The sequence below is a fragment of the Lissotriton vulgaris genome, chromosome 4_1 (assembly GCF_964263255.1).
Source record: "Lissotriton vulgaris chromosome 4_1, aLisVul1.2, whole genome shotgun sequence".
In the NCBI taxonomy this organism is placed as follows: Eukaryota; Metazoa; Chordata; class Amphibia; order Caudata; family Salamandridae; genus Lissotriton; species Lissotriton vulgaris.
Genome location: NC_141691.1, coordinates 47,659,814 through 47,674,771, shown reverse-complemented (window position 1 = coordinate 47,674,771; position 14,958 = coordinate 47,659,814). Strand labels below are relative to the sequence as shown.

Here is a 14,958-nt window from a genome sequence, read left to right as displayed (position 1 = left end):
ATTCAAGAAATCTTGCACCGGAGGTCGCCGCTTCTCTGTGAAAGCGGCCTCTCACTGGAACTCGCTGCCACTGCAACTCCGTGCGGAATCCGGTCATCTCCGCTTTCGAAAATTACTAAAAACCTTCCTTTTCCCCACATAATTGCCCCTCTCCCCCTCCCACCACCCACCTCAGAGTCCTGATTTATCTCAGCGCTGGGATGCCTCATGGTAACCACGCGCTCTACAAAAATGATATACAATACAGTACAAGGGAGAATTCGCGAAGGGGAGCCGGAGCCGATCCTGTACCACGAGAACGCTAGCCACGGTCACGGAGGATCATGGCTCCCAGAGGTATGTGCTCGAGTGCGGGGTTGGTTAAGTAAGGGGTCTCCCTTAACTGACCGAAACCCAGGGAATGGAGGAGAACCCTGAGAAGTTGACCCCCTAAACAGGCGTTTTTCTTTTAAACACGCAAATGTCTTGTGCGGCATTGGTGGCGGTTCGGGTGTTCTTCCCTCACTCCTTTCCCCCATACCACGCGTGTGATAAAGAACCCCAGAGCGATGGTTGTTCCTCTTCTCTTTATTTTTTTTTTTATGTTAACCCGACCTCAACTGAACGGAAGTGGAGGACGAACCATTAACAGAGTCACCACATAAACCAAACGATAAGGAACAACAAGACTAGACTAGTTGTCTCTACTTCTTTTTGAATCAGGAGAGATTGAATAAAAGTCTTCCTATAAACCACTTCCTGGGCCCGTCTCCGGCTGATTACCCACATGTTGCTTATTAATTTGACTGCATTTGACGAATCTCTATGAAACTTTCCAAAAAGGTGTTACATTTATATTAGTTTGCACGTCAAATGTTTAAGGGTGGTCCATCAAGCAGGGGCAGAGAAAAAGGGGGTCACAAACAAGAAAAAAACATGCATTTTCTATAGACACATTTAAGAAGGGAGCCACGGCCAAAACTGCTTAATGGAATTACAAGAAATTGGGCAGGAGGCTAGATAGTGGTTCACAGATTGTACTTTTTGCGATTTGGTGTAAATCTGTTCAGAGGTTTTTAAGAAAATAATGTTGAAAAAAATATAGTTATCTGGATGGTTGAGTCCGCAAGATGCTCCAGAGACTCTTGCAGGAGTGCCAACTTAAAAATGGAGCATTCCGATTGGCTCAAGGAGATTTTGTGCTTTCTACCTTTGGCCAATTTGCTACAGCAGAAGTCAGACTCCAGCTGTCAGCAACAACAGAAAAATGTTGCTATCAGTCATTACAGGACTCATGGACTTTCCTATCCTGAAGTGTTAACCCGTACCGTGGTGCGCACGACCGTTGGCAGATGCAGGCCAGCCCACCCATTAGAACGCCCGCACCGCGGCGGAATGTCCACTCCAGTAAATGGGTTAAATGAAAATAAATACAAGGGGACAGTGCATGGCGGGGGAACAAGTTATAGTGAGTGCTGCTAGCTAGTGATTTTCTATTTTTTTTTGTTCAAAACATTAATGTTGTCACTGACATTTACCAAACTAGAACGTTACTTTAACCTTTGGTTAGTTCAGTGAACTTCTACAAAAACATCTTTTTATCACACTTAACTATAACAGTACAGTAACCTTTGTTTTTTCAGTGAATATATATACAATTTTATAATGGCAATATTTACAATGGTATTGTAAATATACAAACACAAAAATGGACCCATGTGTGTGGCATTGGATAATGGATACCGCCATATGTATTAGCAATATGTGAAGTTGGCACACCAACGTACTAGCTGGCAAGCCTTCCATGTTTGTAATTTTTACTAGTTTTTATGCCTATTCTGAGTATCAACTGCTATAACAGAAAATGTACACAATGTACCTTTGCCCAAGCAGTAGTTCAACTAACGTATTCTTGGTTTTCCAGATACTGCTAAGGTCACCAGGTCAACTGTGCATGTTCACAACACAGTCAGTTTGCAAACAATTCACCCTCCCCAACCTGAAGTCTTTAATCTAACAAGAACACAGAGTCGGCTACAGTCTTGTGAGTTTTGCAACAGCTGAACTCACTCCCCAACATACTGGATTCAGATACTAAGCACATCTCACTCGGGGAATCCAGACAAAGTCTCACATGAGACCAGCATGGGTATGTGGACAGAAACTTGTAGACATCTTTAAAAAGTGCTTCATGAGCCTAACAAGCTTCTTGGAGAAAGAAGGTGAAACAGAAGCATCATAGCCGATTAAGAAGGGTTTGTCAGGAGTTCTCATGCACTCTCGTGCTAAGGAAAAGTAAGAAAGTGGACGTAATAAATGCTGATGCTGCAAAGCAACAGAAAGATTGGAGAGTTTTGGATCATCCTGAGTCATGAGCAGTTAACAAGAGAGTCTTAGTGAAAGCAATGACTGACAGCACAGTGAGCTATTCACCCCACATACTATGTAATAACTGATGTGAAGCGCCACCTCACTCATGTTTACCTGTCCCTTGGGCCACACCTGAACCAAGCACTTTACATCATAACAGGCCATCCTACCTCTAAGATCCGTTTAATCCTTTGGCGCTGAGGGTTCTCGCCTTCCTCGTTGTCCAACAAACGATGAGGATAGCAGATCAGCTGCATCAGCCTCTGAGCCTGGGTACTGCTCAGCACAGGGTCTTGCAAGTCATTACTGTCCTCACAGAGGCTCTTTAGACATCGCTCACCCACCCATTCCTGCAGAGAGATTCAAGATTCGAGCATCAGGCACTGCACAGGTCTGGCAAGGAGAGGGTCCTTAGTGAACTGACCCCATCACATATTAAACTTCATTGCACTGCTGCGCACCAAACAAGGTGACAGGATATACACGTGATACATTTCAAAGGTAAATACAACACATTACTCAGGTTATCATTCTAGAAGAGACCTCGGCCTGAGCCTTTCATAGGCTAACACCTCGTATAGCACCATGATCTGCACAATACTGAATCATGGATTGTATTTTGTATGTTATCTCATATGATGGGTCTGTCCTGTACAGCAGAGTACAGAAAACACAATTGGACAGGAAAGAAGGACCTTCAGGCCCATTTGTAGCCACAATATTGTGCCCTTTGCTTTTATCACAGAGCAGACACGGTTTTCAACTATTCCCTCTAACCCCCGATAACTCAATACCATTGCTTCCCTTCACCCATCTGATACTTTTTCGAGTTCATATAGCCTCCACTTCGTCCAGTCCACATTGTTAAATGTAATGATCTTTTTCTGTGAAACATTCAAAATGCTTTCTGAGACTTCTTGTTATTCACTCTTCCCTTGATCTCACACAGTGTCAATAAGCCCAAGTCACTTATCATACAGACTCTTGTTGTGGTTCTGCTTTCATCAGGAGAGAGGTGTGGCACCGCGGCCAGGGCGACTGACTCTGGACGCTGGGGATCACGGTTCGATCCCCGGCTCCGGCAGCAGGGCTCTGCCTAGCACTATGCGACACTGGGCAATAGCTTGCCTAATCTTCCCAACAGCCCCCAGCGCCGAGATACCCCTTCGGGGGTGATTTGTGCGCTATACAAGTACTAAATCTCGGAATTCAAAACTAAACCTAAAGCCCCCCCTTTTTTTTTTTTTTTTTTGCAAACTCACAGAAATTAACACAATTACATGTTAAATATATCAGCGTAACACAACAACATTGTCATTTTTAGAAGTTTACACAAATGAATATATATATATATATATATATATATATATATATATATATATATATATATATATATATATACATACATATACATATATATATATATATATATATATACTACTTTTTTTTTTTTTTGTTTTTTTAAATCATTTCCTCTTGAATCCATTGTTGTACCGGAGCCCAAATTTTCATCCCTAATTGTCTCTTCTTCCTTCCCTTAGTTGCATATATAGCTGATTCAAAATTAAACTTTGCTAAAAAGCGGGCTCTCCACATAGAAAACGATGGTGGAATTGAATTAATTCATTCCTGAGTTATACATGCTCGATATTCAGCTAACAATGAAAATCAAATGTTGTTGTTCAAATATTAATGTATCTGATGAAAGTCCAAATAAAATCAATTCTGGTGTAAGAATTATCAATTTTCCTGTAATTCTTTCAATGTAGAATTGTAATTGCTGAATAAGCCCATGTAATTTGATGCATGAGAAAACCATATGTATTGAGTCTGCTCCCATATGCATACATCGGTTGCACATTATACCTGCCGTGCCCCCACATTTCATAATTTTTTCCGGTGTGTGATAAAGGTTAAACATTGCCATATAATGCTGGGTTCTTGATCGTCCTGTAATCAGAATATTATTAGCCATTATAATTGATTCCTCCAACATCAAATTATCTACATTCAACTTTTCTTCCCATTTATGTTGAATCCCAGAAAGATCATCAGATAGAAAAGTCATAAAAAATGTATAATAGTATCCTATTTTTCTTTTAACATACAGACTATCTATCAACAAGATCGATTTTAAGTCTTGATAATTATTGAGCATTAATGAGTTTAGAAAACTAGATAACTGTAGATATTTAAAGTAGTCTTGTGAAGGAATTTTAAATTTCTGTTGTAAATCGGAAAAGGATATTAGAATATTTGCATTAGTCGGATATAAATCACTCAGAAAATATATACCGTTATTATTCCACCTTTTCATCACTGCGTCTCTAAAAATGGGGGGAAAGCAGTGTGGAGAATTTAGGGGAGTATATCTTGTAACCTTTGAGATCCCCACCAATTTTTTAATGATTCTCCATGCTTTAAAAGCTGCTGATATGATCTTAAATTTTGTTTTTTTGTAGTAGCTTAGTTCTATTATTCTTAGAAATTGATTATTAGAATCCAAGCCTAGAACTAATTCATAGATCGAGGGAGAGTGTGCATTTGAAATGGGAGTTTTTTTGCCCACAATTAATGGTGCAATACACGGAAGTATTGTAGCAAGATAATAAAATAACAAATGCGGAACAGACCATCCCCCTCTATCCCTTGGCAGTATCATTTTTTTATATACCCTTCTGATACCCTTGTACCCCCATAAGAATCTTCCTGACATTCTTTCAAGTTGTTTAAAATACTCCAGCGGGAATTCCAAAGGAATTGTTCTAAATAAATATATAAATTTTGGCAAAATTAGCATTTTTAATACATTATTTCTGCCGTATAGGGATAGATGCAAATGGTCTATTCTTTCCAATGTTGTTAGCTTTCCTCAAAATCGGGGAAAAATTTAGATCTGGAATTTTTATTATAGGAGTAGTTAATTTAATCCCCAAATATGTTGCTTCACGGACTATATTGCCAATAGGTGGAGAATCTTGACCGACATAAAGTATTTGCGTCTTAGATAGATTTAATTTGTGTCCTGAAAAGGAGCCGAAATTATTTGCCAGATCTTCAATTCTAGGAAACGTCCTCTCTATATCCGTAGTAAGTACGACTAAATCATCTGCGTATGCAAGGGCTCTATAATTTATACCCCCCACTGTCACTGGAGCAATATATTCATCTTGGTTTAGTTGGTTAAGAAAGATATCAATAGCAAAGAGGAGTGGGGAGGATGGGCAGCCTTGACGTGTTCCACGTTGAATAGGAAATACATCTGATTTCATAGCCCCGATTTTAACTGATGACATTGGATTTCTATATAAGGTTTTGAAAGCAGTTATGATTCCTAGACCGAAGCCCTTTATTATTAGCAAATCCCAGAGATAGGGCCATGTCACCCTATTGAATGCTTTTTCGGCATCCAATAGGGTGATCCCTATTGATGTCTCAGTTCCCTCAGCCCAGTCCATAATAGCCACGACCCTCCGTACATGATCTGCTGTATCCCTATTTGGAATAAACCAGTGTTGCCACCGGGATACAATTGTTACAATTATTTTTGACAATCGTGTTGCTAATATTTTTGAATATATCTTACTGTCTGTATTAATTAGAGATATCGGTCTATATGACGCCGGGTTTAGTGGATCTTTATCTTTTTTAAGGAATGTCATTATCAGCGACTGGGCCCAGGAGTCCTGTGGAGAACCTCTCTGTGCTTCTAGGAAAGTGATAAGTATATCTTGTCTTATAACATTTCTAAAAACCCTATAAAATTCCAATGGGATGCCATCGGGTCCAGTGGCTTTTCCTAATGCTAAAGAATTTAATGCTTTTTCGATTTCTTCCCAAGAGATTTCAGCCTCTAGAGCTAACATTTGATCATAAGATAGAAGTGGTAGAATATTAGCTCTAGCGAAGTTCATACAATCTTGCGAAGAATAAGAATCATCATTATACGTATATAGTTTTTGATAAAATTGTCGAAAGGTTTCTAGAATTTCTTCAGGATTATTATGTACATGTCCCGCTTCATCTTTAATTGAATCAATTGTATTATAAACCTCTTTTTGTCTAGTTCTTTTAGCCAAAATTTTCCCTGCGTTCTCAGCCATCTCATACAGTTGGGATCTATGGGTCGCTATTATTCCTGCCAATTTTGAAGCAAAAGATTCGTATAAAGCAGCTTAATGGATTGCTAAATTCGTTTCAATATCTGCAGTTGGAAGACTTTGAATAATTGCAGTTGATAATTTTTTTTCGCATAATAATACATTTTTAAAGCCTTGATCTACCCTTTCTCGTATTATTTTTTGTTTTTTAATAACATACGATAATGATTCCCCTCTGATCCCCGCCTTAAATGCATCCCAAACATTTTGGATTGAGGCCGTTCCTCTGTTTATATCAAAAAATTCTTTTACCCATTTAGTCATAATATCTACATATTCGGTATCCACTAACAATTTTTTGTCAAAGGTCCATGTCCTAACCTGGGGAGTCATTAAATTGATTTTAATTTCAATTAGAATCAGGTTGTGATCCGAGATTATTCGCGGATAGATCTCAAATTTGGTGTCGCACAGTAGTATTTTTTTAATAAGAAAATAGTCAAGGCGTACAGATTTTTTGTGGGGAAAAGAGAAATATGTGAATCCAGATATCGAGAGATTTTTTTCGAAAGCAACATCAAACAACCCATGATCCATTAATAGAGTATTTAGAGATTTAAAAGATTTTTTTTTAATCCCTTGATAATGTGAGATGTTACGTACATTCTTCTTTATGTCTATATGAAGATTAAGATCCCCACAGAATATTTGTAATGGAGACCAATTAGCTAATTCTAGATTTAAGAAGTTTAGAATCTCTGGGTCATCTGAATTTGGGGCATATACTGAGCAAATAGTCCACATTTTGCTATCAATTTTTAGCTCTACTATTGCCCATCTACTATATTGATCAGCCTTATTCCTGATTAGGATCCCCAACCCTTTTTTAATTAAAATTGCTACTCCTTTGGTTGTTGTACCTTGTGAAGTACATACTAATAATTTCATCCCCAGCTCATCATACATTTTTCTATCATTCCATGTAATATGTGACTCTTGTAAACATAAGATATCCAATTTCATAGTCTGTATAATCTGAGCAGCAACTCCCCTCTTTTTTCTATTATTAATCCCACATATATTCCAAGAACAGATTCTCAATTTTTCCATTAATTTGATATACTTTCTCTATTCCTACTACCACATGCAACATATATATGATATTAATGAGAGCATAGATTTCAAAGTTCATCTCAGATCTTATTATATGTCTCATATCTTTCACAAAACTTAAACAAGTAAATTTAACAAAAAAAATAAGGAAAGTTCCTATAACTACACCATTAGATAATTTCTGTTTTTGTTTGCAACCCTTTTTTTCCCCATTTTCCCCTCCCAGCTGGCCCACCCCAAGCTCAACCTGAGCCCACCCACCCCTTCTCCCTCCCCCAACCTATCAGGGCAAAGGGACTGGTTTGTCCCTCTCATTGATGATGTGATAGGCGCTAAGAGGCTCTCACCCTATGGTTCCACATCATGTTGTTACTACTACTCCAATATCATACCAAGTAAGAATCCTTTAGCCCCGCTTCTTAAATCTTAAGACCTTATGCTTCAACATATAGTATACATCCTTTGTGCATATAAACTAATCACTGTAGCGAGCTACTAAACAGGAAAACAGGATACAAAAAAAAGAAAAGAGAAAAAAAGTACATTGATATAAATATCAATAGGGACATATAGAGAAATACCTTTTCTTCCCTACTCCCTACTCCCATTCCCTCCCCCAGCCACTATGTCACCGTGTCATCATGTCACCATATCGTAACTATTGTTTCCCTTTTTTTTTCTTCCCCCTTTTTTCCTTTTTTTTAAAAACTTTATATTCCTCCCCTCCTGATCACAGTGAAGTTAATAACTCTTTGGCAGCCTCCTCTGAAGTTAGAAAATAAGTACGTTCTTTGTGAATTATTTTTAACTTTGCAGGATTCAACAGAAAAGCCTGTGCTCCTTTCGCCTAAAATTGGGGTATAAGCTGGCGTAATTGCCAGCGAAGTTGAACCGTGGCATGACAAAAGTCAGGACGCACAAAAAATTCAATATCTTTGCCCTTACGCTTCCTATTTGGTCTGGCCAAATCATAAAGGGCTTCCCTAGCTAGAAAATTATTCAATGAGATCAGGATAGCTCGAGGTTTTGCGGCCATATCTTGTCGACTCTTTTGAAAAGGGAATCTGTGCGCCCTTTGAATTTCTGTCTCTCATCTCCATTGTTTTAGTTCAGGAAAGGCTTCTGTAAAGAGATCAATCATGTATTGTCTGGGATTAGATCCTTCATTTCCTTCGGGTACTCAAAGGACTCGAAGATTGTTCCGGCGTGATCTATTTTCCAAATCAACCATCTTCCAATTGATATCTTCTTTTAGCCCCTCCATAGCCTTTATTTTTGAATTTTGCTGAACCATAGAATCCTCTATTTGCGATATCATGGTCTCTGTCTCGGCGACCCTTGCCACTGTGTCATTAGATATCTTCATTACTTTCCTTAGATTATTTTGCAGTTTTTTTTACTGCCCCTTGAGTACAGAGGTTCTCTGTTCTTGTCTCCTCCCTATGATGTAGCATGACCTGATACAAAATCTCCAATGTTATTTCAGGTGTTTCAGGTCCTTCCTTACTTATGCTAGCTGAGTTAGGTACATTGTCGTCCTGTCTTAGTCTGTTGGGAGATTCTTCCGGATCTGATTCTGCTGAGTCAGATAAATCATTATGTTCCGGATCAGGGAAAGATTTTTCAAAATCTTGCAGAGATTGGCCCCTTCTTTCCAACTCCTGTTCCTCAGTACTTTCTGAGTCTAAGGCTTGAGACAAGTCTGTCATGGAATAGAATTTTCCCGCAGAGTCTATAGATTCCAAATCCTCCCCTAGATTAGATGGTCCTGAGCCCATTTGTTCTGACACCACTGCAGTCGACAGAATATTTGGGGAAACCTAAAGCCCTCCTAATCCAAACCGAGTATATCTAGAGTTTAACTAGTAGGTGGCTCCTCCCCTGGACTACAGTGCGCATGGGCATCGCCTCCATCCCCAGATTGTTTTTAGCCATTGGCAGAGATGGAGTGAAGAATGTGAATGATGACCATGCTATGAGCATATGTGTATATATGAATGAATACTGCAGCTGCTACAGGCGCCGGGGAGGAGGGTGGGCAATATGAATGTCAGCAGCCCTACATGCCAAGAACAGATGCATACTGGTAAGTAGCATTTGCAGTTCGAGGCATGTGGGCTGCTGAATTCATATCTGTGCATAGAATAAATAGCAGTCCCTCCATTAACGGCGGCCGCCCGTGCCAGCTGCAGAAGTCTGAAAAAGCGTTTTTAGAACAGCCTGACCAACAGCTGCCTGCTGTTTGGAATGCACGTCTACACAGTAGTGCTTAGTGAAAGTGTGTGTGGTAGACCATGTGGCTGCTCTACAGATATCTTCTAAGGGAATGTTACCTAGGAAAGCCATAGAGGCCCCTAACTTCCTGGTGGAGTGGGCCCTCGGTGGGATAGTGAGAGTGCGCTTAGCTTTAGCGTAACAGATCTGAATGCACTTTACTATCCATCTAGCAATCCCTGCTTTGGAGATAGCGTTTCCCTTGTGGTGTGTGGCAAAAGCAACAAAAAGTTGTTTGGTTTTGCGGAAATCTTTTGTCCTGTCTGCATAGTACATTAAAGCCCTTTTCACATCAAGGGTGTGGAGCATGCGCTCCGCCAGCGTCTCCGGGTTTTGGAAAAACACCGGCAATTCAATTGTTTGATTTATGTGGAATTGTGATACCACTTTGGGTAGGAATTTAGGGTTAGTGCGGAGCACCACCCTGTTAGCATGCACTTGGAAGAAAGGTTCTTGGATGGTGAGCGCCTGCAGTTCGCTAACCCTCCGTAGCGATGTAATGGCTACTAAGAACGCAACCTTCCAAGTTAGAAACTGAAGCTCACAAGAGTGCAGTGGCTCAAAGGGAGGACCCATCAGCCTCGTAAGAACCACGTTGAGGTTCCATTCTGGAGCTGGTGGGGTCCTTGGCGGAATGACCCTTTTGAGTCCTTCCAGAAAGGCTTTGATAGCTTGAACCTTAAAGAGTGACAGGTGCTGCCTATTTTGGAGGTATGCTGCAATAGCAGATAGGTGAATGCGGATGGAAGAGTACGCTAGATTGCATCGATACAGGTGAAAAAGGTAACAGATGATGTTTTGAATGGAAGCATCTAGCGGGTCAATATTGTGCTGAGCACAGTGGATGACAAACCTCTTCCATTTAGCTGCATAGCAAGCTCTAGTAGTGGGCTTCCTTGCTTCCCGAATGATGTCCATACAATCGGAAGGAAGATTGAGGTAGCCAAACTCTAGGACTTCAGGAGCCAGATCGCCAGGTTGAGCTGTTGCGGATCTGGGTGCTGAATGTCGCCATGGCTCTGCGTCAGAAGGCTGGGAGTGAGATGAAGCCTTTGATGCGGTACCACGGAAAGTTCCAGAAACGTGGTGTACCATGGTTGGCGAGCCCACGTTGGAGCAACCAGGATGAGCGTCATTGAGTGCTGCCTGAGCTTGCGTGCCACCAGCGGTATCAGAGGTGCTGGGGGAAAAGCGTACGCAAATCTGCCTGACCAGTTCATCCACATCGCATTGCCCTGTGATTGCGGGTGTGGGAACCTGGCGGCGAAGCTTTGGCATTTTGCGTTCTCCTTTGTGGCGAATAGGTCTATCTCTGGATGACCCCACCTTTGGAAGTACGGTTGGAGTACTGATGGATGTATCTCCCACTCGTGCATCTGATGGCTGTGCCTGCTGAGCAGGTCCGCCATTTGATTGTCCTTGCCCGGGAGATGCTCCGCCATGAGGAAGATGTTCCTCTGAATGGCCCACTTCCACATGCTCTGAGCCAGATGAGACAGCTGTGGAGAGTGCGTGCCTCCCTGCCTCTGGATGTAGTACATGGCTGTCATGTTGTCCGTCCGGATCAACACGACTTTGTTGCACAGATGTACTTTGAACGCCTTCAAGGCCATGAAGATTGCCATCAACTCCAACACATTGATGTGCATCTTCCGTTGCTGTAGTGTCCATAGTCCCTGCACAGTGTAATGGAGTACATGCGCTCCCCATCCCTGGAGAGAGGCGTCCGTCGTCAGGATAATCTGTGGGACAGGCTCTTGGAATGGTCGGCCCTTGCAAAGGTTTTGTGGATTCCACCAATGCAGAGAGTTGTAAGCCCGACCGCTCACCAACACTAGGTCTGTCAGTTGCCCATGAGCCTGAGTCCACTGACGTGCCAGGCACTCCTGAAGCGGACGCATATGTAGTCTCGCGTGCGGGACAATGGAGATGCAGGAGGCCATCATGCCTATCAACTGCATAAACACCCTCGCTGGAAGCGAGTGTTGGGGTCTGAATCGTTGGATCAGCGCCTGGATACTGGCGATTCTCACTGAATTTGGCTGCGCAGTGGCTGCCAGAGTGTTGATTGTCGCGCCCAGATACTGTCGCACGTGGGCGGGCTGGAGATGGGATTTGGGGTAGTTCAGAGAGAATCCCAGATCGTGCAGGAGATGAATGGTGCGTGACACGTGGTCGACGCACTGCTGTTCTGTCCTTGCCTGAATGAGCCAGTCGTCCAGGTAGGGAAAGATGTGGACGTGCTGGCGACGGAGATGAGCCGCCACGGTCGCCAGGCACTTTGTAAACACCCTCGGTGCTGTGGTGACCCCGAACGGCAGAACCTTGAACTGGTAATGCTGGTTTAAGATTGTGAATCTGAGATACTTCCTGTGTGAAGGATGCAGGGGGATATGAAAATAGGCATCCTTCAGATCCAGCGTAGCCAGGAAGTCCCCCTGTTGAAGCAGGGGAAGCACCTGCTGTAACGTGAGCATATGGAAGTGCTCCGAGAGGATGTACCAGTTCAGGGGCCTGAGGTCCAGGATCGGTCTGAGGGACCCGTCCTTTTTGGGGATGAGAAAATACAGGGAGTAAACCCCTGTTCCCCGTTCTTGCAATGGAACGAGCTCTATTGCCCCTTTTTGCAGCATAACTAGGACTTCTTGCTGCAACAAGGTCAAGTGCTCGCCGGACATAGGACGGCTTCTTGGCGGTATGTCCGGTGGAATGGACGTAAGCTCCAGACAGTACCCGTACTGGATAAGAGACCTCACCCACCTGTCCGTGGTGATGGACTCCCACGCTGGCAGGAACTGCTGGAGTCTCCCCCCGACTGGTGTTGTGTGGTCGGGGGGCAGTGACAAGATGTCACTGCTTGGTGGTGGTGGTGGACCTGGAGCCATTGTTTCCACGACCCCTGCCCTTGACATTATTGCCTCTGTAACCACCTCTGCCCTTGTTGTTATACGAGGCTTGGGTGTTACCCTTGTAATATTGTGTGGATTGGGATGCCTGTCCTCTTGAGGTGCCTTTTGAATTTGAGCGGCGAAAGGAGCCACTTCGAAACTGCTGACTTTGTAAAGCCCCCATTGACTTGGCAGTTTGTGTCTTTTTTCATTTTTTCCAGGGAGGCATCCACCTCAGGGCCAAACAGATGGTCAGGATTTACGGTTTGATTTAGTATAGTAGTCTGGATGTCGGGTTTGAACCCCGAAATCCGAAGCCAGGCATGGCGTCTAAGTAACACGCTTGTATTGATAGCTCTGGAGGCCGTGTCTGCCACATCCAGTGCACATTTGATGGATGCGTTAGTAATGAGTTTACCCTCCTGAATAAGCATCTCCCCTGCCTCTTTGTATTGGTCAGGCAAGTGTTGTAGGATGGCCTCAAGTGTGTCATAATGGGCCCTATCATAACGTGCAAGCAGGGCTTGGGTGTTAGATATCTTCCAGATGTTAGCTGCCTGTGCAGCGATCCGTTTGCCTGAGGCTTCAAAGATTTTCGACTCCCTATCTGGGGGAGCAGCGTCACCAGTCGTTTGAGAGTTTGCCCTCTTCCGAGCGTTGGAAACAACCAAGGAGTCCAATGGCAAATGTCCCTTGATATATGTTGGATCTGTGGGAGCGGCCCTATATTTCCTGTCGATTCGAGGGTTGACCACACACGCCCCTGTGGGTTCCTTGAAAACATCTGCGGCATGTTTAAGCACCCCCTTAAGCATCGGCAGCGTTTTGACCGACTTTTCAGCCACCGAGAAGGTGTCGAACAGGAAGTCCACATCTACGGGGTCTGAGTGTAGTTCGACGTCGTGGTTGGCCGCAGCTCTCTCTATCAGCGCATTGAAGGCCGCCGAGTCTTCTGTAGGGGACGTCTTGGCGGCGAAAAGCTGAGTGTCCTGACTCGACTGCGGGTCCTCGGTGTCGGCTCCGGTTGTCCAGGGCACAGGCTCCTCCTCCGGATCCGAGTACGCCGGATAGTTGTACTCGGCATCCTCCTCGTCCGCATCGACTGCGACTGAATGCGTCGGAGAGTGCCCTCAGGCCTGGGGGGACACAGGTTCCACCATAGCCGAAGATCCCGCAGAGTCCTTCTTGTTCTTCAGAGGGATCTTAGCCTCTTAAGCGCTGCTGACGGCCAACGGTCGTCACAAGCGCTACCTCCCCAGTGCTGCGCACGACCATTGGACGTCCATTCAGCACTAGTTCCAATGGACAGCGCAGCACTGGGGAGGGATATTTGCGCCGCAGCTAAGGTGTTAAAGGGTTCCAGCGCCGGCTCTGTTGTGATCTTCCTATTGAGGAGCGACAGTTTTCCGGTGTTGGCGTCGATGAATACCTCACGACGTTCCTCGACCGCAAGTGGCTGGAGTCGAGGTTTTGGCACCGCTGAGGCAGCTTTAGGCGTCGATGGCTCCTTAGCGGATCCGCCCGGCTTCGGCGCGAAGGCCTTCGGCACCGACTTGGGTGGGAGAGTGAAACGGATAGCCGTGTGGCCCGCAGTAGGCTTAGGCGCTACAGTGTCCTGAGCGGGATTCACACCGGCTTTTCGAATCCGCTGCAAGGATTCCGTCACCTTCTTTGTGAAGGCTGGAGAGGGCTTGACCGGCTCGAGCGATTCCTCATCCTCGAGATCCACAATGTCAGAGGGCACCTTCTTCGGTGCCGGCGGCCCATGCCTATTGGCGTCGTCGCCCTGACGCTTCTTCGGAGCCGTCTTCGGGTCCACGACCCCTTTCGGCGCCGACGCGGCTGCATCGGAGGACTTCGCCTTAGGCGCCGACCCAGAGGCCTTCGGGTCGGCCATTTTGGCGCGACGCTTCTGGTCGGCCATTTTGGATGTCTTTGTAGTTGACGCCTCCAGAACCTTCATCACCTGCGCCACTTTCGGTTTCGGTTTCGGATCCGATGGTGCGTGACCAGTTGGCTTCACTTTCTGTTGTATAAACTGAAGTGATGGTTCTGAAATGTCCGTGACCGGGCCCGGAGGCGGGGACGTAGGACTTATAGTTAGATCTTGGGTAAGGCCCGAAGGCGATCCCTCGACCTGGGCCGTATGAAGGGGTATAACCCCTGAGTCTGGTCGGGGATGCTCCTCCTCCGAGCTATCCCCCATCGTGGCACAAGCCTGATCGTCGTCCCCT

At 44.3% G+C, this 14,958-nt stretch overlaps 1 protein-coding gene across 7 annotated transcripts in view; it reads right to left on the bottom strand.

Moving 5' to 3' along the window:
- The window catches only part of MED12 (mediator complex subunit 12), an 820,436-nt gene that overhangs the window by 306,826 nt on the left and 498,652 nt on the right, over window positions 1-14,958 (bottom strand). For all 7 annotated transcript variants that reach the window (XM_086918278.1, XM_086918283.1, XM_086918279.1 and 4 more), the window contains exon 27: window positions 2,520-2,699. In XM_086918278.1, coding sequence (XP_086774404.1) covers window positions 2,520-2,699 — 180 coding nt within the window. The remainder of the gene's footprint in view (window positions 1-2,519; window positions 2,700-14,958) is intronic.